This window comes from Felis catus, chromosome E3 (assembly GCF_018350175.1).
Source record: "Felis catus isolate Fca126 chromosome E3, F.catus_Fca126_mat1.0, whole genome shotgun sequence".
Classification (NCBI taxonomy): domain Eukaryota; kingdom Metazoa; phylum Chordata; class Mammalia; order Carnivora; family Felidae; genus Felis; species Felis catus.
This window is the reverse complement of record NC_058383.1, coordinates 708,025-732,004: the sequence shown is the minus strand read 5'-3', so window position 1 is coordinate 732,004 and position 23,980 is coordinate 708,025. Positions and strand designations below refer to the sequence as shown.

General features: G+C 57.9%; 2 protein-coding genes across 7 annotated transcripts in view; one reads left to right on the top strand and one right to left on the bottom strand.

Annotated features, from left to right (window-relative positions):
- DNAAF5 (dynein axonemal assembly factor 5) overlaps positions 1 to 6,050 on the bottom strand; it is a 49,240-nt gene extending 43,190 nt beyond the window's left edge. Inside the window, exons 1-2 of one of the 3 annotated variants that reach the window (XM_045048063.1) lie at positions 5,392 to 6,050; positions 2,993 to 3,177 (exon numbers count right to left, since the gene is read on the bottom strand). In XM_045048063.1, coding sequence (XP_044903998.1) covers positions 2,993 to 3,177; positions 5,392 to 6,019 — 813 coding nt within the window. In that variant the 5' untranslated portion in view covers positions 6,020 to 6,050. The remainder of the gene's footprint in view (positions 1 to 2,992; positions 3,178 to 5,391) is intronic. The other 2 variants (XM_023246634.2, XM_023246633.2) reach the window with 2 other exon arrangements.
- Positions 6,051 to 6,127: 77 nt separating this feature from the next.
- Positions 6,128 to 23,980, top strand: part of PRKAR1B (protein kinase cAMP-dependent type I regulatory subunit beta) — a 119,401-nt gene continuing 101,548 nt past the window's right edge. Inside the window, exons 1-2 of one of the 4 annotated variants that reach the window (XM_045048065.1) lie at positions 6,128 to 6,259; positions 20,098 to 20,298. In XM_045048065.1, coding sequence (XP_044904000.1) covers positions 20,119 to 20,298 — 180 coding nt within the window. In that variant the 5' untranslated portion in view covers positions 6,128 to 6,259; positions 20,098 to 20,118. Of the gene's footprint in view, positions 6,260 to 18,595; positions 18,748 to 19,071; positions 19,198 to 19,620; positions 19,934 to 20,097; positions 20,299 to 23,980 lie in introns of those variants that run through there. The other 3 variants (XM_019820308.3, XM_023246635.2, XM_045048064.1) reach the window with 3 other exon arrangements.

Sequence of the window (23,980 nt, the reverse complement as noted above, 5' to 3'; positions counted from 1 at the left end):
GGGATGTTTTGCACAAGTTACGGAGCAGAGAGATCCTCACCTTCCGCGTGGAGCGTGTTGAGATCCGGACACAGCCCCGGGCTGTCCACGGGACCGCAAGAGGCCCGGCCCCTGAAACCGCAGAAACACCTGCGGAGCCCGGGACCACGAGGGCCTGAGACCCCGTGCAGACACATAAGGGGTAGCCAGTGACTTCCCTACCAACTCACTGCGAGGAACTTGTTGGGCACCCTGATGACAGGGCCCCTCATCGGCGAGAAAGCTGGTGGCCAGCTCCAGGTTGGATTGGAAATCCTACCTCGATCGGCCCTGGAAATTGTGCAGAGCAAATCAAATCCCACCGGGAAGAAACGAAAACAAAGATAGTTTTAATAGCGGACAGTGTTTCTGGAATACTAAACCACAAGAAAGAGTTGCAGCCCCAAGTTCTGGAAAACTCCGTCAGCAAGGAGGCGGAATGTTGCCCCTGACGGCAGCAACGGCCGTGCCGTTCTCAGGGACCTGTCCGTTGACACGCAGCCATAGGGTTTACAGGGACCTGTCGACACCCATTCACAGGTCCACGCTCACGGGGCCTGTGACACAAACAGGCTGTTTACGGGAAGCTGCCGACTGATACTCAGTAGCACTGTTCACACAAAGCTGTCGTACGCAGTCATCACGCTCCTTCGAGGAAAGCTGTTCCATCTGCCCTCGCGCCTCGAGTCCGCCTGGCACAAGCCGGGAGGGAGGCCGTCCCGGGGGTGGCGGCACCATCGCCTGCCACCGGGATCCAGCTCGGCCCCCGCTTCCCGCAGCAGGTCTCCAGTCGAGGCCGGTCTCCAGTCCAGGCTGCAGCCGACCCAGCACCCCGCCCCCTCCCGGGGCAGAGCCCGCTTCTGCTCTCGGTCCCCACCTCCCATGCTGCCCGGTGCCGACCCCATCCAGCTCACGGGGGGGGGGGGGGGGGGGCAGTGTCCTCAGTCACCCCCGTTCAGCGGCCCGCAGGTTGTTGGGAGCAGGGAGGGGCTCTCTGTCCCTGGGGTGTAGGGACACGGCCTGAAGCGACATCCTGGGCGGCTGGCACGTCACACCCGGACCCCGGTGCGGGACGTCACAGGCGGGCAACTGAGGGGGGCTTCTGTCCTGGCCCCTAGAGCCCTGAGGGAGACTCATCCTGCCGAGAGGCACCTCCAGTCCCCAAGGGGCGCCGGGGCCACCCCCAGCCCCTCTGCCTCGTCAGGAATCCAACAGCAAGTGGTAAGAAGCTCTAAGCCGTCCACACAACCCCAACAGGCATCAGGGCCCCTTCTGTGCACCTGTGCACACGTGCCTACGGGCCACACTGAGACGCCGCTTCACACCTGGCAGGACGGCGACAGACACACACAGACCCCGGAGAAGCGCCGTGGGGACGTGGAGGGGGCGGACCCCTTGCACACCGCTGCCGGGAATGCCAGGCGCGCGGCCACCGCGGAGAATGGCCCGATGGCTCTTCAACAGGCCAAATGGACAGTGACCGTACGACCCAGCACCCCCACTCCTGGGTCTACGCCCCGGCCCCAGAGAAGCGAAGGTGGGCTCAGACACCTGCGTCCCCACGTTGGCACAAGCGCCCGGCGACGGGTGAAGGGACAGAATACAGCCCACCGCACAACGGCGATCCCTCAGCCTCACGGAGGAACGCAGCGTGACCCCTGCTCCAACACGTCGCCCAGTGGAAGAGCCACCAAGACCACTCGCTGTCCTGCTCACGGGCGGCAGGGAGTGGGGGAGGGGAGGAGGGGGGAGGGTGCGATGGGAAGAAGTTGTGGTTAACAACGGCGGTCCCACCGCGTCGTGAATGTCCTTCACGCGTCCGAACTCCATCTCAAAAGTGGTAGAAATGGCCCACTTTACGTTACGCGTATTTTACCAAACACTCTAAAAATAACATACCAAAAACGCCGAACATTTAAATGAGTGATTTGCACACTATGTGAGTTGTAGCTCCATAAAGCTGCGTAAAAAAATAAAACCAGACAAAGCAACTTGGAAGGAAACTGAAGCGTGCCTGCGGCCAGGCGGCCAGATGGTGCCGGGCAACACTCTCTAGTGTCACCACACCTGGGCCCCGGGGGCCAGCTCCGGCGGGGCCACCCTGAGCGTGCAGCACCATTTCTAGACCGCAGGGGACATGCGAGCAGCTGGTGTGAAGGGTTAAAGGACACGGTGTGTGGACAATGGGGGAGGGGCCGGCACACAAGTGCTCCCCCATCGGGACAGCAGGGGCCAGGCGGCCATAGCACCAGCTTTTCAGTCCTTGGCCACCTTGGGCCACCTCATGCCCTCACAGCCACAGGCAGGGGCACTTTCTAACCACTCGGGGGACTTCCGCCAGCAACCGCTGCCCCTCCCTCCCCGGGCGACCCCCTCGTCCATCTCCTCCCTCCCCTAAGTGAGCCCCTCCCCGTCTCCTCCCTCTGGGGGGCGGGTGGCTCTCCTCCCCTTGTTGTTGCCGGGGGTCTTCAGATTCTATAAGCAAACTGTGGCCTCACATCCATGACCCAGCCTCCCACCTGACTTCTGCCAACAGAAAAGCCAGCATTCTGGTCTCGGTCTGTCTCTCTCTCGGTGGGTCCCAAGGCCCAACAGAAACATGACCCCGACACACCAATTCTGACCCTCCTCCTCCTCCTCACAGGTCTGGTTCACCAACCGCTGGGGTTCATCAATCCGCCTCGATGGACGTGCGTCTCACAGACGCCTCTGAAACCACACGCTACACACAGTTCGACTGTTTTCCAAGGAGGAAATACTCCTGTCCCACGTTCCCCCAAGTGAAGAACAACGAACATATTAAAACAATTCAACTCTCCCTGTTTTCCCAGAGGCGTGGACTAAGACCACCCAGTGACAGCGAATGATGCAAGATGTCCAGGGCAACAGGTAAGAGTTTTACAGAAAAAAAGGGGTTACAAATAGCACGTTCCCGGTGAAGAGGGGCGGACCACCTGGAGGAGAAACTTGTTACCTGGGGGACGTCATCGAAGAGCCTCTGAGCAAAGTGAGGGAGGACGTCGTCCACCGACTTCCCGTTGCCAAACTGGATCACAGAGCCGGTGGCCTCGATGACAGCCACCCGCACCTTCCAGTGCTGGTGTGAGATGCTCTGCATCAGGGGGCCGATCAAGGACTCCGACTGCATGTGGAAGTGGTCTGTGAGACAGGGGAGGAAGCCAGTTACCTCCACGGGCTCCTGGGAGGACAGGCCCCTCCGGGTCCCGGAACGCCCTCTCCCCACCCAGGTCCCTGCTGCCGGCCTGCCGAGCACAGGTGTGTGCCCCCTGGCGCCGGGAGAGGCACAGGACTGGCGTGTGGCCCAGACGGCACGAAAGGAAAAGGCCAGGGGCTTGACTCCCTCTCGGCCGAAGGCAGGAGCTACGAGGAGAGTGTGAGGCTGACAGCAGTGGCACTGGGTGTCCAAGAGGGATGCCAAACAAAGGAGAGAAACGGAGCCTGGAGGACGCTGCCCAAGTCCCCACACTGGCTGTGCCTCGAAGCCAGATGGCTGGTGCTACACAGGGAACAGGGCCGACATCACTTGGGGTGAAGCCACTCCACTTCCTACTTGTTCGGGCCTCGCACAAAATCAGAACTGGGATGTCTCTGACAGGTAGGCCGGCCCGCTGGTGTGGGAGTTCTGACTTCAGTTCTGCCGCTGCTGGAGACACAACCACAGACGGCTACTTCGGTGATGCTGTAGCTGAGTTCCTTCACCCTGAGGGCCTCAGATCAAGGCGGGATATTGACCTAGCGCTGCCCAGTGTGGTGTGGATCCAGGAGAGGGTCCTCACGGGGAGCCGGCAGAGTAGAGGGTTTGGAGGAGGGACATCCTTCAAGCACAAGGAACTGTCCCTCGCTCGGAAATGAGTGGGCACCCAGGATGCGGGCAGGCACTGCCCCACCCTTCCAGAATTTACAATCCAGTGAGGGAACACGCAAAGGCTGCAAGGCAGAAGCCGTCACCCTGGCTGACACACAGACCAGGGAGCGAAGTGGTCGGGGGTCAATGAGAAATGTGTTAAAAGCTTGTAATTCCCAATGGCTGTCTGCAGCCCAAGCCTCAAACCCAGCTCTCTTAGAATTCTGTACTATTTGAATCCAAACTTGTGACTCACAGTGTTAATCTTGACGGTCCCTAATAGCAAGGGGTGAAAGGAAGCCTCATTCATTCTTCTTTGTCTCCTGTCCACCCAAACCTCCTTCTCCCTCATCCGCCACCCAGTTCGACAGGACACCCTGCCGGCTTCATGCCTGACATCCATCCATCCATTTTCTTCCATGTCTGTTAGCGGACCGCTCGCCCCCACAAGTCCAAGCCAACCATCATCTAAGTATGGATTAACTCTCGCCCCAACTGACCTTCTCATTTCCCCTTGCCACCTTTGGTGATCAATTCTCTGAGCACCACAGTCATCTTTTAAACATCAGAACTGGGGTGCCGGGGTGGCTCAGTCGGTTAAGGATCCGACTTCAGCTCAGGTCATGATCTCCCAGTTTGTGGGTTCAAGCCCCCGCGTCGGGCTCTGTGCTGACAGCTCAGAGCCTGGAGCCTGCTTAGGATTCTGTGTCTCTTTCTCTCTCTGCCCCTCCCCCACTTGTGCTCTGTTTCTCTGTCTCTAAAATAAATACACGTTAAAAACAAAATCAGAATCTGAGCCTCTCCCGCCATTTCTCCACACCCCCCGCTGGCTCCCCATTGCATTTAACACTAAATTCAAACCTGCAGCAGCTTCCCCCCTTTCTTCCCTCCAGCAATCTTGACCTCCTTTCTGCTCCTCAGATCTACCAAGTTGTTTATTCCTCAAAGCTGGTTTCCTCCAGACCACAGATCACAGATCTTCAACCTCTGTATTTCCTCCTACAGGAAGCCTTCCCAACGGGACTAAGTAGAGGCCTCCAACCATTCCACATCCCAGTCTGAGGCGGTAAGGAGAAGTTAACTGGGGCAAGCTCCTGCAGAAACAGCTACTTAGAAAAAGGGAATGTCCTGATCAGATTAGAATTCTTAAAATAATGGAGAACGAATTAAAGGAAAACATGAGAGAAGCGGCCTCTCTCCATTTAGGAGGACAGCGCTCCCACCCAAAGAGGGAAGACCGACAGGCTTAGCGATGGGGACGAGGCCTGGGAGACCGCAGCGGTGAGTCTCGGAGCGCGCTCCCACCAGCGCCCGGGTTCGCCACGCGGGTGAGAAGCAGTTACCGGAACGCGCCGCGTCCCAGACCCTCCGGGCGATTTCAGCGGGGTTTCCGCGACTCTGCATTTTGCGAACCACCGAACGGCCAGGAGCGGCCGCAGCTTCGGGCGTCGGGGACGGCGCCCGTGCCTGCCCGCACCCCCACCCCGACCCCCGCGCGAGACGGGCACCTGGCGTGGCGCGCGCTAGGCTGGCGGCGCACTGGCAGCTCTCGCGGCGCACGGCGGCGAAGGGGTCGAGCAGCGTGCAGCGCAGCACCCTCACGGCGTCGTCCAGGTGGGGCGCGAGCGCGGCGCCGCCCAGGCGCACGGCCAGGCCGAGCAGCTGCACGAGCGCCAGGCGCAGCTCCTCGCAGGTCTCGGGCGGCCGGCCGCGCTCGGACTCGGGGCCGGCCAGGCGCGCGACCAGCGCCGGCAGCAGGCGCGGCAGGGCGTCGCGGGGCCGCGCGGCGCGCCGCAGGCCCAGGCCCAGCAGGTGCGCCGCCAGCGCGCGGCAGCCCTCCGCCGGGTCGGCCAGGCAGCGCAGCAGGCGCGGCAGCAGCAGGCGCGCCCACGGGCCCTGGAAGCCTGCGGCCGCGGCGGCGGACTCGGCGGCGGGCTCCTCGGGCCACGCCGCCTCGATTGCGCGCTGCAGCGCCTCGAGCGCGCGCCGCCGGCTCAGCTTGCTGTCGGCCTCAAGCCCGGGCAGCAGGCGGCTCAGGGCGCGGCTCAGCTCCGCCGCCTCGGCCGTCTCGGCCGCCTCAGCCGCCTCGGCCGGGCCCGGAGGCGCCGCGGCCTCCGCCGCCACCAGTGCCGCCATCTTGCCCGCGTTGCCCGTCGCTAGGGGAGACCGGCGCTTTCACGACGTTCGCGGCGCGGCTTACGGCTCCCCTTCCGGTTGGTCGCGAATACAACTTTATCGGCAGCTCTGGGCGCCGACGGGACACTGCCGGGAGGGGCCGGAAACGCCCCGGGTTCCTGCGCGCTCGGGTCTCAGCGTAGCGATAGGAGGCGAAACTGGTCCGGGGGAATGAATGGCGAGGGGACTTGATGTGGACAGGTAAGGCCTGCCCGTGAAGTGACAGCACTGGTGACCGGGCAGGGTCAGTGAGAGGAACTCCGCGGAGGCTCTGGCGGGAGAGCCGGAGAGGGAGGGAAACGGCAGGGGCAGAGGCCCCGGGTGGGGGTGCTGTGGTTTGAATTGTCTCCCCCAAGTTCGTGTATTGGAGTCCTAGTCCCGAGAACCTCAGAACGCGACCTTATTTAGCGATAGGGACCTTACAGCGGCCATCAGGGTAAAAATACGTCACGGGGGCCACGGTCCCATGCGACTGCCCCTATTGTTGCATCCACACGACTCCTGAAACAGAATGCTATGGGCACCAGTGACAGTCACAACAAAGTTTATTACAGTGAGAGGCAAGGCCGACCGACCGGGACCAACACTCTTGATAAGAGTGCAGCCTCGAACAGCTGGGGGTAGAGAGTTTTTATAACCGATCACATCGTTTTATCATCACCTGGGAACAGAACAAAGAAACAGTTGCCAAATGAGTTAGAAACAGTTGCCTACCGAGGTGTTTATTTTAGACTTTCTGCCTCTAAGTTGCAACCAGTGGATCTCCTTGACCCTGCCTCTGAGGCTCTTTTCTTTGAACTTTTGTTTCCTTAATTGGTGAAGCCTAATTTACAAGAGTATGAGGCGTAGTTTACAATAGCAAAGCAAGGCTGTTATCTCTTAACCTTCAGGGTCAACCCAAAGCTGTTATTTTTCAAGCTAAGCGTTAGCCCTACACTACAGTTTAACCCTTACACTATGAAGGGCGGATTTTGGAGGTGAATGCAGCACACACGGGGAACACCACGTGAGCAGGCCAGGGACACCAGCCCGGGACAGAGCGGCCCAGTGGCCTCGGGACAGCAGCCCAGGACAGAGAGGCCCGGCAGCCTAGGGACAGCAGCCTGGGACAGACTGGCCTGGCAGCCTGGGGACAGTGGCCCGGGACAGACCTGCCCCAGCAGCCTGGGGAGGAACCAGCCCTGACTTCTGGCCTCCAGACTGTCGTGGAAGGCACCCGGTCTGCCAAGGGAGCCCATCAGGGAGGCCCCGAGGCTGTTCTGGAAGCTCCTTGTGGCTGCAGCCCAGGGACCCAGGGAGAGCAGGAAGGGGGGGAGGGGGTCAGACCACCAGGGCCTTTATCTTAGACTGATGGGGACACAAGGAAGGCTGCAGGGGTGGGAGAGTCGGCACCGGCAGGCTGGCACTTTTCTGAGCGTGCTTTGCTGCTGTGGGGGGAGTGGGGGGCAGTTGCGGCTGTTTGAAGGTGAGCTCTGCCCCAGATGGGACAGCGGCAGTCGACTTACGGTGTTGCGGCTTCCTGCTCCAGAAAGCGTGGTGCAGACTCACTGTTCCTTGCTCCTTCGTGTGGAATACCTTACCAGTAATTCCACAGTGATGGGAAAGGACAGGCCAGGGTCCTCAGCACTGGGTGGTGGCCGCACGGTGGGTTCCCTGGGTTTTCCTCTTCTCTCTCACAGGTTCCCAGAATAGGTGCCAGAGAGGCCTGCAGCCCAACCCAGAACTGCCTGCAGGCTGTTGAGTTTGACTAAACTCGTCTATAATGTTGCTGCCTCTGTGTCCGTGGAGTGTAGCCAGGCAGCCTGCAGGGGCTTTGGACCAGCACCAGCCCCTCCCACGCGCACGTGTCCTAGAATTCCTGCAGAGTCCCAGTCAGTGAAAGTTCTGGTATAACTCTCCTGCAACCCTTGTGATAAGCACGTTGCCCTGACGCCCAGGGAGCCCCTGCAAAGCTGACCAAAGCCCTGCTCTTTTTCACTCAACTTGACCGACCCGGCCTTAGCCCCGAACCCCCAAAGCACTCCACGGACCCTTTCTCTGCCTGTGCCCTGCCTCGACCTCCCCACGTGCTGTGCTGTGTACGCCCAGGACCTGTGAGTCATAAGCGCCTCTCGTGTACTTTCCCTCCCAGTCCTTGTTGACCCCTCAGGTTCTGCCTGTCAAATGTTATTTTAACAGTCACAGCACGGGCAAGAAAATTGCAGGACGAACCACCGCTTTCTGGCCACAGGACTGGGAAACACATCATAGTTAAACTTCTGAAAACCGAAGAGAGGAGAAAAAATGTTATACGTAGAAATGATGCATGGCCTGTAGGGGAACAGCAGCATGAGTGACAGCACGTGTCTTATCCTACATCACAGAGGCCGGGAGGAAGTGGCATGTTGTTCAAGCATTGAAAGAGATTGAAAGGGAAGTGAATTCTCTACCAACAGAACCGTCCTCAGGAGTGAAGGAGGAATGAAAATATTCTCAGACAGAAGCAGACTGATAGAATTTGTTGGTAGCAGACTTGCCCTTGGTGAATGATTACAAGGAGCTGTCCAAGAAGAGGAAAATTGTAACAGGGAGGCAGGGACCTTCAGAAAATTAAGAATAGAATGGGTAAGAGTGGAAGGAAACATGACTGACCGTCTTTCACTTCGTAAGTTTCTTTAATCATGGCTGATGCTTGAAGCAGAAAATAACACCGATGTGGGGCTCAGTGTTTGCAGAGGAAATATTTATAATTATATTTGAAAAGTGGGAAGGATGAAGGGACATAAGTGGCAGTAAGGTTTCTACACTGCAGCCGACATGGCACAACATCGATACCAGGGGACCTCTAAGTGCCGTGTATGTGTGTGTGTGTGTGGTGATGTCTGGAGCAGCCGCTGAGAAAACTCAACACGGTGGTAGAGGCAGAAACATTAAATGGAATTCTCACAAATGTTTCAGGATCTCACAGGGCACAAGAGAGGAAACAAACACGATTAATGAAATGGCAGACAGAAGCCCTAATATGTCAATGACTACTTTAACGTAAATGGTCTAAATGTACCAGTTAGAAGACAGAGGTTGGCAGAGTGAATAAACTGAGACCCGACTCTGCGTTGTCTACTGTACGCTGAAGCTCATTTTGGCCACAGGGACGTGGGTAGATTGAAAGTAAAAGCATGGAAGAGGATATATCAAGTAAACATTAATTTTTAATAAGCAGATAGACTCTACTAATATCAGCCACACTAATCTTCAGAGTGAAGAAGCTTTCTCAGGAAAAAACAGGGACGTTACCTAATGATAAAGTGACCAATCCCAAGTGCACAGGCACCAAATGACAGCTTCAGAGCATATGAAGGACTTTATATGAGGACTACTTACCCACTCTCAGCAGTTGCTAGAATTACTAGACAGACATTCAGCAAAGATATACAAGAGCACCGCCCTCAACCGACAGGATTAAGGGACCCTTGTGTAACACTCCCCCCAACAATAGCAGAGGACACATTCTTTTCCAGTGACCGTGGAACATATTCTAAGAGAGACCGTATCTTGGGCCATAAAACAAAATCAATTTAAAAGAACTGAAACCATACAGAGACTATGTTCTCCGAATCAAACTGAAAATCAGTAGCAGACAATAAGAGAATCTTCAAACGTGGAAATTCAGCACAGGTGTCCTCAGAGATACAAAGGAATGAACGGCTGCTCTACACAAGGAGCTGGCGACTCTAGGGAAAATGTCCTGAGTCCAAAGGGCAGTCATTAAAGGGTGAGTGCAGCGAGATCCCACTTACGTGACGTTCGTGAAGTGACAAGTGCAGCTCTTCGTGGTCTCCGGGGTTAGGGGTGAAGCTGGGAGTGGCCATGACGCACCGATGGGACAGTCGTGTGTGGTGACGGTACTTAAGCATTGTGATGGTGGTGGTGGCGGCCACTCGGATACACAGACGGCATCTGCCCTGTCTCCTTCCCGAAGACACACAGCCAGACCGAAGGGAAGGAAGTAAACCGGTGATCACAGGAGCAGCCCAACGGAAGGGCCAGTGCATCAAAATAAGTACGACATGCCCCTGAAAGAGGTGAGAGTCTTTATCTTGGTGGCGTGACACCGGGAACAAGAAGAAGGTGCCTAAAAGAGGTGGATAGAAGCAACAATGCTGATATCTGGTTGATGGATGCCCTAGAGAAAGGGGTCATAAATACGGGGAGTAGCCAATATTTGAAGGGACAACGGAGACGTTTCCAGAGTGTAAGAGAAAGGACCGTCAGGTTAGATCTGCAGAGTAACAAGGAGGCACATATTTTTTTTTAAATTTTTTTTAACGTTTATTTATTTTTGAGACAGAGAGAGACAGAGCTTGAATGGGGGGGGGGGATCAGAGAGAGAGAGGGAGACACGGAATCTGAAACAGGCTCCAGGCTCTGAGCTGTCAGCACAGAGCCCGACGCGGGGCTTGAACCCACGGACTCGGAGATCGTGACCTGAGCCGAAGTCGGACGCTTAACCGACTGAGCCACCCAGGCGCCCCGGAGGTGCACATATTGACAGGCTATGGAATCTAAGAATCTCAAAGACAAATGTGGAGAGGACTGCCAGAGAAAAAACAGATTGCTTTCAAAGGAACAGGAATCAGACTGAGATCAGATGTTGTTACTCTACTGGTATCTCCGTTACGCTTCTTGCCCACGTAGAGTACGGAAGGTTGATTTTTCCCCCCAGTAGCAAAATATGTAGATAAACCTGAACCTGGTAAAAGAAAAGGAATAATAAAGGTTAGAACAGAAAGTAATGAAGTAGGAAAACGTACAGTGGAGAGTATCAATAAAACCAAGAGTTTGTTCTTTTACGAGGCTACGAAAGTTGATGAACCTCTGTTAAGACTGACAAGGGGAGAAAATGAGACAGCACAAAATACCGACATGCAGTGGAAAGGGGTTATCACTACAAGTCCTGAGCGATAAAGAGACACTACAAGGAGCATATGAATCACTTTATTCCTCCCAAAGTAGATGAATTGGTGACTTCCTAGGAAAATGTGGTTTACTAAAACTTATGCAAAAAGAAATAGGAAGGCAGGAGAGTCTGGTACCTAGTAAGGAAATTGACTTTGTGGTTTAAAAGCATTGGGGCGCCTGGGTGGCTCAGTCGGTTAAGCGAGTGACTTCGGCTCAGGTCATGACCTCGCAGTCGGTGGGTTCAAGCCTCGTGTCAGGCTCTGTGCTGACAGCTCAGAGCCTGGAGCCTGTTTCGGATTGTGTGTCTCCCTCTCTGCCCCTTCCCAGCTCACACACTCTCTCTCTCTCTCTCTCAAAAATAAACATTAAAAAAATAAATAAAAAGCTTCCCACGGTAATGGCTGTAAGCACAGGTCTTTATTAACTTCAAAACATTTAACTAGGAAATAACTCTGGGCCTAGACTCTTTGACACCAGGAAGAGGGAGCATCTCTAAACCCATTTTATGAGGCCAGCATCATAACCTTGATCCCACACGGTGACAGGGACATTACACAAAAGGAATATCATAGATCAGTCTGTCTCATTGAATACAGATGTAAAAATCCTAAATATTAACCAACTCAGTCTGGAAATCAAGAATTTAAAAAGAATAATACATTGTGACCAGGTTGAACTTATTCCAGGAATGCAAGTTAATTTAACATAAAAATGAATGTAATTTACCACATTAAAAAAAGCTGAAGAAAAAAAAAATCATGGGATCATCTTGGTGGGTGCAGAAAAAGCATGTGATGAAACATGACACCTGTTCATGACAACAACTTGGCAGATGAGGGATAGAAGGCACACCCACAAATACCCACTTAGCAAATGTCACATGAGATGCAGAGGACAGGTTCCAAAGACAGCTGCTGACATTCCTCCCATGCCTGCACACGGATCCAGCCTCGTGTTGAATCTGAGCTGGCCTGCGAGCTCGCCTGGTCCCTGGAACGTGGCAGGAAGCGTGCCGAGCTGTCTCCACGCCTGGGCGGGGGGGGGGGGGGGGGCGGTTACTAAAACAACAACAACAGAAAACAACACGTATTGGCAAGGACGCGAGAAACCGGAACCTTGGGCGCTGCTGGTGGAGGGCCGCTGTGGAAGATGGTCTGGCGCCTCCTCAAAAAACGAAACCTGGGACTCCCGTAAGATCCACTACATCTGTGTCCTGTTACACAGCCTGTAGAGGTGGACACAGGTCAGGCAGGTCCCTGCACGCCCGTGCTCCCAGCAGCCGAGCGGTGGAAGCAGCCCGAGTGTCCATCACGGGTGACGGATAAACCGTGGGGTACTGTCGAGCTGCAGAAGGAATGAAGTGCGGACGCCGGCCACCATGTGGCTGAACCCTGAAAACACGATGCTCGGTGAGAGCCCGACACGGAAGGCCACGCAGCGTAGATTCCCCTTCTGTGAGGTCCCTGAGGCTGACGCAGTGGCCGGTGGTGTGCCCTCTTCTGAGAATTCTAGATGCCAGAGGCTGTTCCGATGCGGGAGGGGGCAGGCCCCGTTACGGAGTCTGGGGAGGGTGGTGGGAGAGCGAGAGGGGGGCAGAGCTAAGGGACCCCTCTCCTTCCCCACTGCTCGCAGCAGGGGCGCCTCGTTGGAGGAGGCCGTGCTCCCAATCTCAGTCTGGTTTCGCGTTTTCATCACTTCCTGGTCCTGGACGATTACGATGACTGAGCTGACTGACGCTGGGTTCATATCTCAGCGTAACCTTAGAACTTTGAAACCCTACGTTTGAGCCAGAACGAGATGGCACTGTCCACACGTGCCTCTCGGGGCAGAGACGGGACTGCCTCCACTGAATAGTTAAAGAGGCAGGAAGAGGTAAGGAAAACGTGATTTCCAAGTCTATTCGCGGAGCCTCGCTTGTTCAGTGTCCTGTGCCACGTGTTTTAAAGCGTGTCATTTAAGCCAGTATAACAAACTGACTTTAGCAAATAATTCGTGCTTGGTTGATTCGTTCGTGATCTCATCCAACACACGTGGGCTGTTTGACGTTTCTGGGCATCAGGACACAGCAGGCAGTCAAAGCAGATGCTGTTGCTTCTCACGGAGCCGACAGCCGGGAGGGGAGCTGCCGCGTGCAGCGGGGGGCAGGGCGGAGGTGTAGACGCCCCCAGGAGAGACTCTGGAAGTGGGGTCCGAGGTGGAGGAACTCAGGCACAGAGGAAGGGAATGCTGGTCCGAGGGCCTGGGAGCAGAGGGAGGGAGGGGGATGGGGACCTTGGCTGGCTTGAAGGTGTCACTGGCTTTGCCCCTGGACCGGCCTGATGGGAGACGGTGGGGCACGTGGGCAGGGGCAGGGTTACTTTGCAGAAGCAGATTCGGGGCTGAGGGGCAGGGGGATGACCAGGGCATTCTGATTTCTGGCTTGGACAGGGTCACAGACGGCTGAGACCTCCAGGATCCAGTAAGTCAACGTGGTGTAGCCTCCGTCCCAACGCTCACCGGCTCGCATGAGTTAGGAAGTCCGTAGGCTGGGAGTGGTCTCCGGCCCGTGATGGACGGGCCCCCTCGAAGGCTGGGGCCCCGCTGCGGGGCAGCTCTCCTCCTGGCCAACTCTGGCTTCCTAACTGGTGTGATGGTGGGCAGTTTCTAGCATCCGATGTGTGGCTTCACCCCTTGAGCGACACAGGCCCTCAGGGAAGCTCGGCAGCTGTCGGACGTTGGGTGCATGTGGTGGCGGGAGGGCCGCTGCTTTTGGCCCTGCTGGTCAGGCTGGGCACCGGGGAACTGCTAGTGTCAGTGTCTTCGAGTCAGGCTCTCCGGAGAAGACCCACCAGCGCCGGGGGAGGGCGAAGATGGGGCCTCCGGCGTTCCGGTGAGGGGCAGGGGTCTGCCCTGGTTTGGGTCTCTGCCGTCCTGGACCCCCAGTCTAGAGACCGTCCTCCTCCTCCGGGGCCGCAAGGCCAACTCTCCCCCAGCTCCGGCAGCTCTCCCTTCCAGGGGATCCGGTGAGACCACCTCTGAGGCTGCGGGGGTGGGGGTGGGGAGGCCTGTGGTGTGAACCGGGCTCTTCGACAGGTTCTGTCTGCCAGCTCACAGTTCAGTAAGTCGACGACAGCTCTCCCGTCCTCATTTGGGCTCCCAGACTTTTGTGAGGGTCTCCCCTGGGTTCTCCCCATCCTCAGGGCTTTGCGCCTTTACAACAAAGTCCCTTGGAGCACCTGGGTGGCTCAGCCAGTTGGGCGTCTGACTTGGTCAGGTCATGATCTCACAGTTCGTGACCTTGAGCCCATTGTTAGGCTCTGTGCAGAAGCCGCTTCAGATCTGCCCGCCCGCCCCCCCGTGCCCCTCACCCGCTTGCGCTCTCTCTCAAAAATGAATATAAAAAAAAAAAATGCCTTTATTGTGATTTTAGTGTGGTTTGTGGAGGAAGCGAAAATAACAGGTGTTTTGAATTCCCTCTTTCCAGGAAGATTTTAAAAATTTAATGTAAAGAAAATCGATTACTTTTGAATGGTTAAGACACGCATCTGGTGCACAGCTCGAATGGCACTCGAGGACATGGAACACAGAAGCGCTCCTGCCCCCGCTCGCCTCAGAGGCCGCCTGTGTCCTTCAGTGTCCCTCTGGAGGCGCCATGCCTGAATCCGCACGCGCCCACACGTACGGCCACCCCTCAGCTGGCAGCGCACGTGCCAAGTTTCACACCGTGGTTTTGGTTTCTGCTCAGGAACACGCCGTGGGGATGGGTTAGCGTTAGCACACTCAGGGCCACCACATGCTTTTTAAACGGTCGTGCGGCGCCCCGTGGTCCCGTGGGCCGCAGAGTTTCGTCAGATCCTGTTGATGGACACTTGGTTTTTCCTGCCACTCTGCTTATCAGGAGTTTCTGTGCGCCCGGAAAGGTATACGTTTACCCACGTGCAGAAAAACGCACCCATCGGGATGGTCACTGCGGTATTGATTTGTTATCAGATGATTGATGAACCTAGCGAGGTAGGATCGCTGGGATCTGGGTATTTAACGATTTTCCACGGGTGTGCGCAGAGGCCCCTCTGTGCACACCCCCACCAGAAGCACGGGGGCCCGTTTCCCATGCCCCCACCACCTGCAGTCGCCAGACCGCAGGGCCTGTGTGGGCCCGACAGGTTAATCTGCACGGGGTGTCTTCAAGCAGAGGAAATCGGCCCTTTGTGACGGGTATCATGAATTTATTGCGTGTTTTGTTTTTATTTTGAATGTGCGAGGGTTTTTTTACGCACAGGTTTTCATTTTTACAGAGTTGAGTTTATCGATTTTCATATTTATAGCTCCTGGATGTATGATTAGAAAGGCCTCCTGTGACAGGGCGTCTGGGTGGCTCAGTCGGTTGAGCGTCCAACTTTGGCCCAGGTCATGATCTCACGGTTCGTGGGTTCGAGCTCCACGTCAGGCTCTGTGCTGACAGCTCAGAGCCTGGAGCCTGCTTCAGTTTCTGTGTCTCGCTCTCTCAGCAACCCCTCACCCCCCCGCTCTCTCTCTCTCCTCCTCTCTCTCTCTGCCTGTCCCCTACTCATGCTCTCTCTCTCTCAAAAATAAAAAATAAATGTTAAAAAAAACAAGGCTTCCTGTGTCTGGAGATGATAAAATATTTCCCAAACGTTACTTCTGTTGCTTGTATATCATCTGACCCATCTCAAGTTTATCTATACAAAGAGAGACACTGGGATCCAACCTAACTTTTTTCCAATTGACTTTACTTCTTCCCAAACTATTAAGTTATTGTCATCCCCACAAATATGCAATGCCACCTTCATCACGTACAGAGTCCCTGTAAATATTGGTTTGGGTCTATTTCTGGATTCCTTTTTCTGATTCTTGAACGTCTGTTCTTTCCTGTACCCTGTTCATAATCTTTTAATGTATCTTCCTATGTGACTCTGCTGGACATTCCCGCCTCCTGAGTCTGCTCGGGCTGCTATGACAAAATTATCACAGGCCGGGCAGCTTGTGAACAGCAGACACTGATTCCTCACGGCCCTGGAGGCTGGATGTGGAGAGGAAGAAACCCCTGTGGTTCCGGCCAGGCCGCTGCTGGCTGTCTGGTCACTGCATCCTCGCCGGGCTGCGGGGGTGAGGGCGTGCCCCGGGTCTCTTTCGTGAGGGCACTGAGCTCGCCGTGAGGGTCCCGCCCAGGACCTAGCACCCCACGCTGGGGGTCAGGATTTGAACAGGAGTTTGGGGGGCCGCAGACGTTCTGTCTGTGGCATTTCTGTAGCTGCGTTCTCGTCCAGCACCCACCCGGACGTGAGGCTGGGCTTCTTCTCCCTGGCCCCCACCCCCTGCCCGGGACTCAGCTGTCCACGGAAAAAGTCCCCGCAAACGCACTGACTGAACAACACACCCGATTATCCCGTGGCCCTGTGGGCCTGGGGTCTGTGGTCTGTGTACTCACCGGAGGCCCCACGGGGTGTCTGCTTCCAAGCGTGGGCTGTCACACAGCAGGGCCACCCCAGGGAGCGTGGGTGATCAGACTTCACAGACATGTGAGAAAACTCGTAGGAAGTTGTGCATCCCAGACCCACCTCATGAGCCATTTAAAAGCTGAAAACTCAAGGAGCGCCTGGGTGGCTCAGTCGGTTGAGCGTCCAACTTCGGCTCAGGTCACGATCTCACCATTCACGGGTTTGAGCCCCACATCGAACTCCGTGCTGACAGCTCAGAGCCTGGAGCCTGCTTCGCATTCTGTGTCTCCCCCTCTCTCTGTCCCTCCCTGGCTCGTGCTCTGTCTCTCTCAAAACTAAACAAACATGAAAAATAAAGCTGAAAACTGGATAACATTGTTCCTGCAACGTTCTCCTGCTGCCTCCTTCCCAAGGAATCTCTCTCACCGAATGCAGCTCCTTCAGAAGTACGGGGTTTGGGGGATGCTTCCTGCCTCCTCTCCCCCTGTGGCCCGTCTTCTGCATCCCTACAGGGCCCCTGCCTGTGTGTGCTCAGGGTGGGACTTAGAGCCCTCCCCGAGGAACTGCTGTGGCCCTAAGAATGATAACCACTGGGGGCCACGGTCACTGGCCCCTGCTGCCTGCTGCTCCCTGCACGCCCGGCCTCCGTCCCAGCTCCTCACCTAAAAGCTGCACTCGAGTAAACGTCCACCCGTTTGAGGTGTAAGGGCCTGTCCAGGAAGGTTCTGACGCCCGGCTGTCCCCCAAGGGCCTGTCCAGGAAGGCTCTGGCACCCAGCTGTCCCCCAGCGAGCAGCTCAGTAGCAGTCAGCCACATCCTCCGCCCTCAAGGCTTCTGCACGCTGCCCAGGACACGGTGCCTGTGGGGAAGTCAGACCACGGTGCCCCGCCACGTCTCCAGAGGCCAGGGTCGAAGGAGTCATTTTCCCTTCTGCACCCATCTGCCCCGCAGACTGAATAAAGGAGGGAACAAACAGCACCGTCCTATTTGAGCTCTCAGCATTAAGCAGGCAGATTCACATAGTCCCACGAGGGGAGTCCACGTTGCCCCCACAGGTGCCCACCTCCGTGCAGGGGCAGCACCGCAGGGAAGTGTTCCTGCAGGAGAAACACTCCGGTGGTTGAATCCTGGCGGGAGAGTGGAGCTGACAGACCCAGGGGTGGTGCTCGAGAAAGAACGTGGCTCTGAAGTCGGGTCTTTGCAAGGCTTGGTCTCCCAAGTTCTAGGGGTAAATACCCCCCCTCTCCCCCAGAGCTCGGATTGTCGATAACCTCTGCTGGGGAACGCAGTAGGGCTGAGCATGTAGCGGGGGGCCTCCCTGTGGGTGGAGGGGACGTTCTCAGACGAGCACTATTTGTGGGGCTTGTGAACGGGCGACCTGATACCAGCCGTTTGTTCCCAGTGGAAGGCGGGGGCTCTTGGACACCCTACAAGAAGCCAGGATTTATCACTTCCCGGGGGGAGGTGACCTACCCATGACTGTCAGCATTGTGGGTGCTCATGGTTTCACACCCCAGCTCTGCGAGGGACATTCCTGCTGTCCTCACGTAAGCGCATCGGCTACTGATTGTCCAGTTGGCTGCCCAGCTGACCCCTGACCTCCCCCCACATTGAGGGCAGGCGCTGGGGAAGCGGAAAGGAACTCCTAGCTTCTCCACCTGAGTGTGACATGTTCCTTTACCTTCACGTAGGCAAGAGAAAGTGGGGCCAGCGTCAGCCCTCCTGGGGGAGCGCACCGGGTGAGGCCGGCCTTGCTGTGATGTGCTGAGGACAGGTGAGCAGGGAGGACAGGTGAGCAGGGAGGACAGGTGAGCGGAGGACGGGTGACTGTGCACAGGAGAGTGTGGGAGAGGGGCACAAACATCTTCTGTCCCTTCAAGGCCTGGGTTCCCTGTCCCTTCTCCTGGTATCTGGACCACTCTGTGGCAGGGGTGGGGTCCCCCAGCAGACTGAGATGAGTTTCCGCCCCCACCCTGCCAGAATGGGGGCAAAGCCTGGTTTGGACAACAGGAAAACAAGGACAGTTCCCTTTTCTGCAGGTCCGGGTTTACAGATTAGGAAGTCACGGGGGGGGGGGGGGTGGGGGGGGGGACTCTGCAGGCCTCGGTAACCTCGTGGACACCGGAGGGTGGTGGGAAGAAATTAGGATGACCCCCTGATTTCCCACTGGGACATCTGAAGGAAATCGGCTCACCTCTAGGTCTGGGCCCATCTGGCCCCCTCTTCTGGCCCTGACTTGGAGCCCTCGACCCCGAGAATGGGTGCACTTGCTGGAACCAGTACGCTGCAGGCTGTGTAGATGGAACACGCCAGGTGTGAGCAGTGGGGGGCCCGGCCATGACCCTGATGCCGCCTCAGCTGCAGCCAACCAGGGTGCAGGGGAGGGGGGTGAGGAGGTGTGGGCGGTGGGCGGTGGGCGGCGGAGGGCGGTGGTCCTGGCCGGCTGTGGGTTTGTCCAACTCGAAGCCCTCCCGGGCTTGGCCAAGGCGGGGAGGGAGGAGGGGGGGTGCAGAGGTAAGTTAGGGGCGAGGGGACACCCGCGCGGAGAGGCCTTCGGTCGGGCAGAGGGAGGCACGCCGCGGTGCCGGAAGTAGACGAGGTGGGGGGGCGGGCGGGGGGGAGGGGGCCGGCCGGGAGCCGGGGGCGGGTCGGCGCGGCGCGGGGGCGGGCGGAGGGCGGTGCCGCTGCAGTGCGGGGACCCGCTCGCCCGCCGTCCCCGCGTCCGCGCGCAGCCGCCTCGGGCTTCGGGCGCCGCGCAGGCAGGTACGCGGGGCTGCGACGGGGTTCTGCGTAGGGCCCCCCGGCCTGCGCGGGCTGAGGGGTGGGCTGGGCCGGCCGCGGGGCCCCCGCCCCCTTGGCCGCACCTGGGCCCGTCGCGCCGTCGTGAGGGGCGCGCGGGCTGGGGGCTCAGGGCGGGGGCGCCGGGCCTGGGGAAGGGTTGCGGGGGCCCGAGGAGGTGGGGCCTGGGGAAGGGGCGCAGGGACCGGGGGCGCGCAGGGCTTGGAGGAGGGCCGGGGGCGCAGAGGCGGGGGAGGGGCGAGAGGGTCCTGCCGGGGGTGGGGGGGGGTGGGGGGGTGGGGCGCAGCCTTGGCACCTTCCTGGGGTCCCCGCGAGGCTGGCGGGGGGGGGGGGGCGGCTGGCGGGAGCTGTGCAGCCCCAGTTCCTGACCTGTCATTGTGACTTAGCCCCCAGCGCCGGGCTGAGAACTGCGCGGCCCTGCTATTGTTCCCCATGTTCCATCCTTCCAGAAGGCCCCTCAGCTGGCTTTCAACTGTTTTCCTTGTTTTCTTTCTGTTCCTGCAAAGCAGGCTTCTCGACCCCGTAGCAGCACCCCTTCATTTCCCCGGTTCACACAGCTGTCCCTACAAAGGGGGGAGGGATGGTCGCCACTCAGGTTCCCAGGGCCCCCACTTTCCGCCTTCAGGTTTCTGGGAGACCGGGGGTTTGCTCATCTACAAAATCTGGTTGATCCTCCCCCATGCCCACAAAGATCTTCGCGGTAAGGCTTTGCGTTGACGACTCATCCAGCCCCTGAAAAGGAAGACCTATGACAGTTGGGGGGGGGGGCACGTCCGCCCGTCGTGGGGTTGTTGGATTTGACATCGACACACCCCAGGTGCCTTTCAGAGGCATGTGTACAGTGGCCCGGGTTTTCTTCCCCAGGAGGCCAGAAGTGGGGCCACCATGGCGTCCCCGTCCTCTTGCCCGGCGGTGGAGGAGGACGAGAGCCTGAAGGGGTGCGAGCTGTATGTGCAGAAGCATGGCGTTCAGCAGGTCCTGAAGGACTGCATCGTGCACCTGTGTGTGTCCAAGCCGGACAGGCCCATGAAGTTCCTGCGGGAGCACTTCGAGAAGCTGGAGAAGGTCAGTGCCGCCCGGTGTCCCCCTCCCCGCACAGGGGTGCTGGGCCCACCTGCTGGAGCTCGAGCTCAGGAGAGTGCCCCGCGGCTCTTCCAGGGCCCAGCCCGGGAGGCTGACCTCACCTGATTCATCCTCCTGCTCCGAGGTCCCAGCCACCACCTCCCTGCCCCCCTGCCCTCCCAGCGGTTCGGGGTCTGCCAGGCACAGCGCCTTGGGGAGAACTGACTGGGAAGATGGCCTACGGGGCCCACTCACAGTTTTCTTTTTTCACGTTTATTTATTTTTGAGGGAGAGAGAGGGAGAGAGAGGGCGCGCAGGAGCCCAAGTGGGAGAGGGGCAGAGAGAGAGGGAGACGCAGGATCCGAGGCAGGCTCCAGGCTCCGAGCTGTCAGCGCGGAGCCCGACGAGCGGCTCCAACCCAGGAACCGTGAGGTCATGACCTGAGCCGAAGTCGGACGCTCAACCGATTGAGCCCCCAGGCGCCCCTTCGGGGCCCACTGAGTTTTCAACTAGGGGGACAGAGACGGGGACCGGGTGTCGTTATGGGTGCGTTGACATTTGGGATGAAAGGACGTAGGTCTGAAGTGCATGTGACACTTGATTCTGCAGCAGTCTGCCTCTGGGAGGAGGTGGGCGCCCGCAGAGGGAAACGCCCCTTAGGCGCATACAGCGTGGGGAAGTGCACATGACCCACGCCTCTCTTCTGAGGAGCGACCCTGCCACCCCCTGGCTCATTCCTCCATGAACGGTCTCCCTCACCTCTTCCTGGTCCATCGGTGGGAGGACGGGCTCCGAGCGGGAGGGGGTTCCCGAGCCCCTTGGCGACCTGCCCTTCCGTGGCGGGCTCCTTCCTCTGGCTTCCCACCCTGAACCCTCTCCGGGGGGCACCTGAGGGTCCTCCTCTGGGCCCCTTGCTCACAACCTAACTTAACTGTCCCTGCCCTAGTCTCACAGGGTGGATAGAACCCTGGGGTCAGACTCAGGTCTGTTTTTTTTTTTTTTTTAATTTTTTAAAATGCTTATTTTTTGAGAGAGGGGGGGAGAGAGTGAGCAAACCAGGCAGGGGTAGAGAGAGAAGGAGAGATGAATCCCAAGCAGGCTCCACGCTGTCCGTGCAGAGCCCCATGCAGGGCTCGAACTCATGAACGGTGACATCATGACCTGAGGAAGCTCAGGTTTGCTCTTAAGCCTCTCTGAGCCCCCCCCCCCCATGGGGCCTCCTGTGACCCTTAGCCCCGACCCAAAGGAATTCCTTTCTTTCCTTTAAAACAGTCTGTTAGAGGCACCTGGTTGGCTCAGTCATCTGACTCTTGATCTCAGGTCATGATCTCACTGTTCGTGGGTTCTGGCCCCTCATCAGGTTCTGTGCTGAGAGCATGGAGCCTGTTTGGGACTCTCTATCCTCCCATCTGCTCCTGTCCCACTCTTGTCCTCTCTCTCTCGAAATAAACAAACTTAAGAAAATTAAAACAACCTGTTGAACATTTTCGAGTAAGGCCTACCTTTAAAACAATTTTTTTTTAACGTTTATTTTTGAGAGAGAGACACAGTGCGAGTGGCGGAGGGAGACAGGGAATCAGTCGGAAGCAAGGCTTCAGGCTCTGAGCCGTCAGCACAGAGCCAGACTCGAGGCTCAAACTCACGGACTGTGAGATCATGACCTGAGCCGAAGTCGTACGCTCGATTGACTGAGCCACCCAGGTGCCCCAAGTAATGCATACCTTTCAAAGAAAGTTTGAAAGGTTCAGAAGCAGAAAGGAGGAGTAACAGTCATACGCGGCCCCCCTCCACCCAGTTGCCCCCTCTCCCCATGCTATCGTGTCATAGATGCCATTTTATATCGCGTGCTTGTGCTTTTCACGGACCTCACTCGGTTGGGTGTGTGACCCTACGTTGCAGTTTTCTCGACACTGTCCCTCATGACGAGACAACTGAGTTGTTTGTGGTTTTCTTCAAAGTTGAAAATAATGCCACACCAACACATTTGTACGTGGCCTTTTCCCCCTGTGTGTGGCATTGTTTGTTGAGTACAGTTTTTGGAAATGGGATTATGGAAATTCCAGATGGCATTGTTGAGTGGCTACGGCTTTGTTGGGTGGAGGAGGCCCCGTTGGGTGGCTGTGGCCCTGTCGTGGCAGCTCACGTGCCCGCTGCTGACAGAGTTTGGCTGTGGGTCTGCCCACCGTAGTCGGCTTGGGCAGTTTTCATTTGAAAGGCTGTCGTTCCCAGTTGACGTGCAACAGTCCTGTGGCCCTCATCCACTTTGCTTACTCTTGAGGTCACGGTTGTGGAGCGGTGCCGTGGGTGTGAGTGTTGGCCACCAGGCCCACCCACAGGTGACGTGCCTGTCCCTGCGGCCTCCTCCCTTGCCTCAGACCCTCACTGTCAGGGCTGCAGTCATTTGCTGGGGTTGCTCCCAAGTGGTGCCCGCCAGGCGATGTGTCTCGGAGGTGTGGCTGACGGGCATCGGCGCGAGATGGAGAGGAGGTTCTCCACCGGGGGACGGTTGGCCCCCAGGGGACACGCGGTGATGGCCGGAGACGGTTGAGCATCCAGTGGGGGGCGGAGGGGAGGCAACACGGCTGTCAGTTGTGGCTCAGTGCTCAGGGCTGGCCAGCGGAGCGGACGTAGGAGCGGGGCAAGAGGCACTGGTGTGGACCTGAGTGAATGGCGGTGCCACCTGGCAAGAAGGGGACAGTGGGAGCAGACGGGCAGGGCGGGAGAGCTCTGGCGACAGGGCGAGTCGTCAGGAGGCTGTGAGCTCGCGTTGGGGGCGGGGGTGGCCGGCAAAGGGCAGGGGGCGGGAAGGTTCTCTGATCACACTTGCCCTAGGAGGTGACAGGTGAGGACCGGGCTCTGGAAGAGGAGGGTGGCCTGTCACAGTCGGGGGCTGAGACTGAGCACTTTCCTCCGACTGGACAACGAGGGATTCGTATCCTCGCCAAGTCATGGTCACCGTAGCCACCGCCTCAGCCTGCCGGGGCCGTCGGGTCAAAGCACCGCAGGCCAGGCGGCCACACTCGGTCCTGGAGGCTGCGGGCGCGAGCCCGGCCTGCCCCAGACGCCTCCCCCAGGGTCAGCCTGCGGTGCTCCCGTCCCGACCTGCATCCACCCTCACACGGCCTTCTCTCTTTCCGTGGGGACACGTCACCTTGCCTGAGGGCCCACCCCGTGACCTCATTTTAATGATCACATCCGCAAAGACCCTGTCTGCAGATGAGCTTACGGTCTAAGGTCCTGGGGTTGGGAACCCAACAGCTGTGCCCTGGGGGGGTTGCAGTCCGGCTGCAAAGGGCTGCTTTGCTTAGGCTGCAGGCGACCGCGAGCCACTGGTAACGGGAAGAGCGGGTGACCAGCCTTCACGTCTTTGTCACAGGCAGCGCCAGACGAGCTCCGAGGTGTGTGACAGACGGTGCGGACAGAAGCCGGTGCCTCAGGGCCCGGCTGCGGCCTGTTGTCACTTCTCCGCCAGGGCTGACGCGCTCGGGCGCTGGGGGGATTTTGCGGGGTCTCTGACACCACGTGCGTGCTTTCCCGTGTGGGTGACTCTACTAGAGAGTCCGTCCCTGGTGCCAGATCTGAGACCCCTGCCTGGGGGCGTCCTGAGGTCCCACGGGAGTCTCACTCGCTCAGCCAGCGTTTGTTAATATGGGAGCAGGAAGGCTCTTTGCCCGTGGCTGGGGGA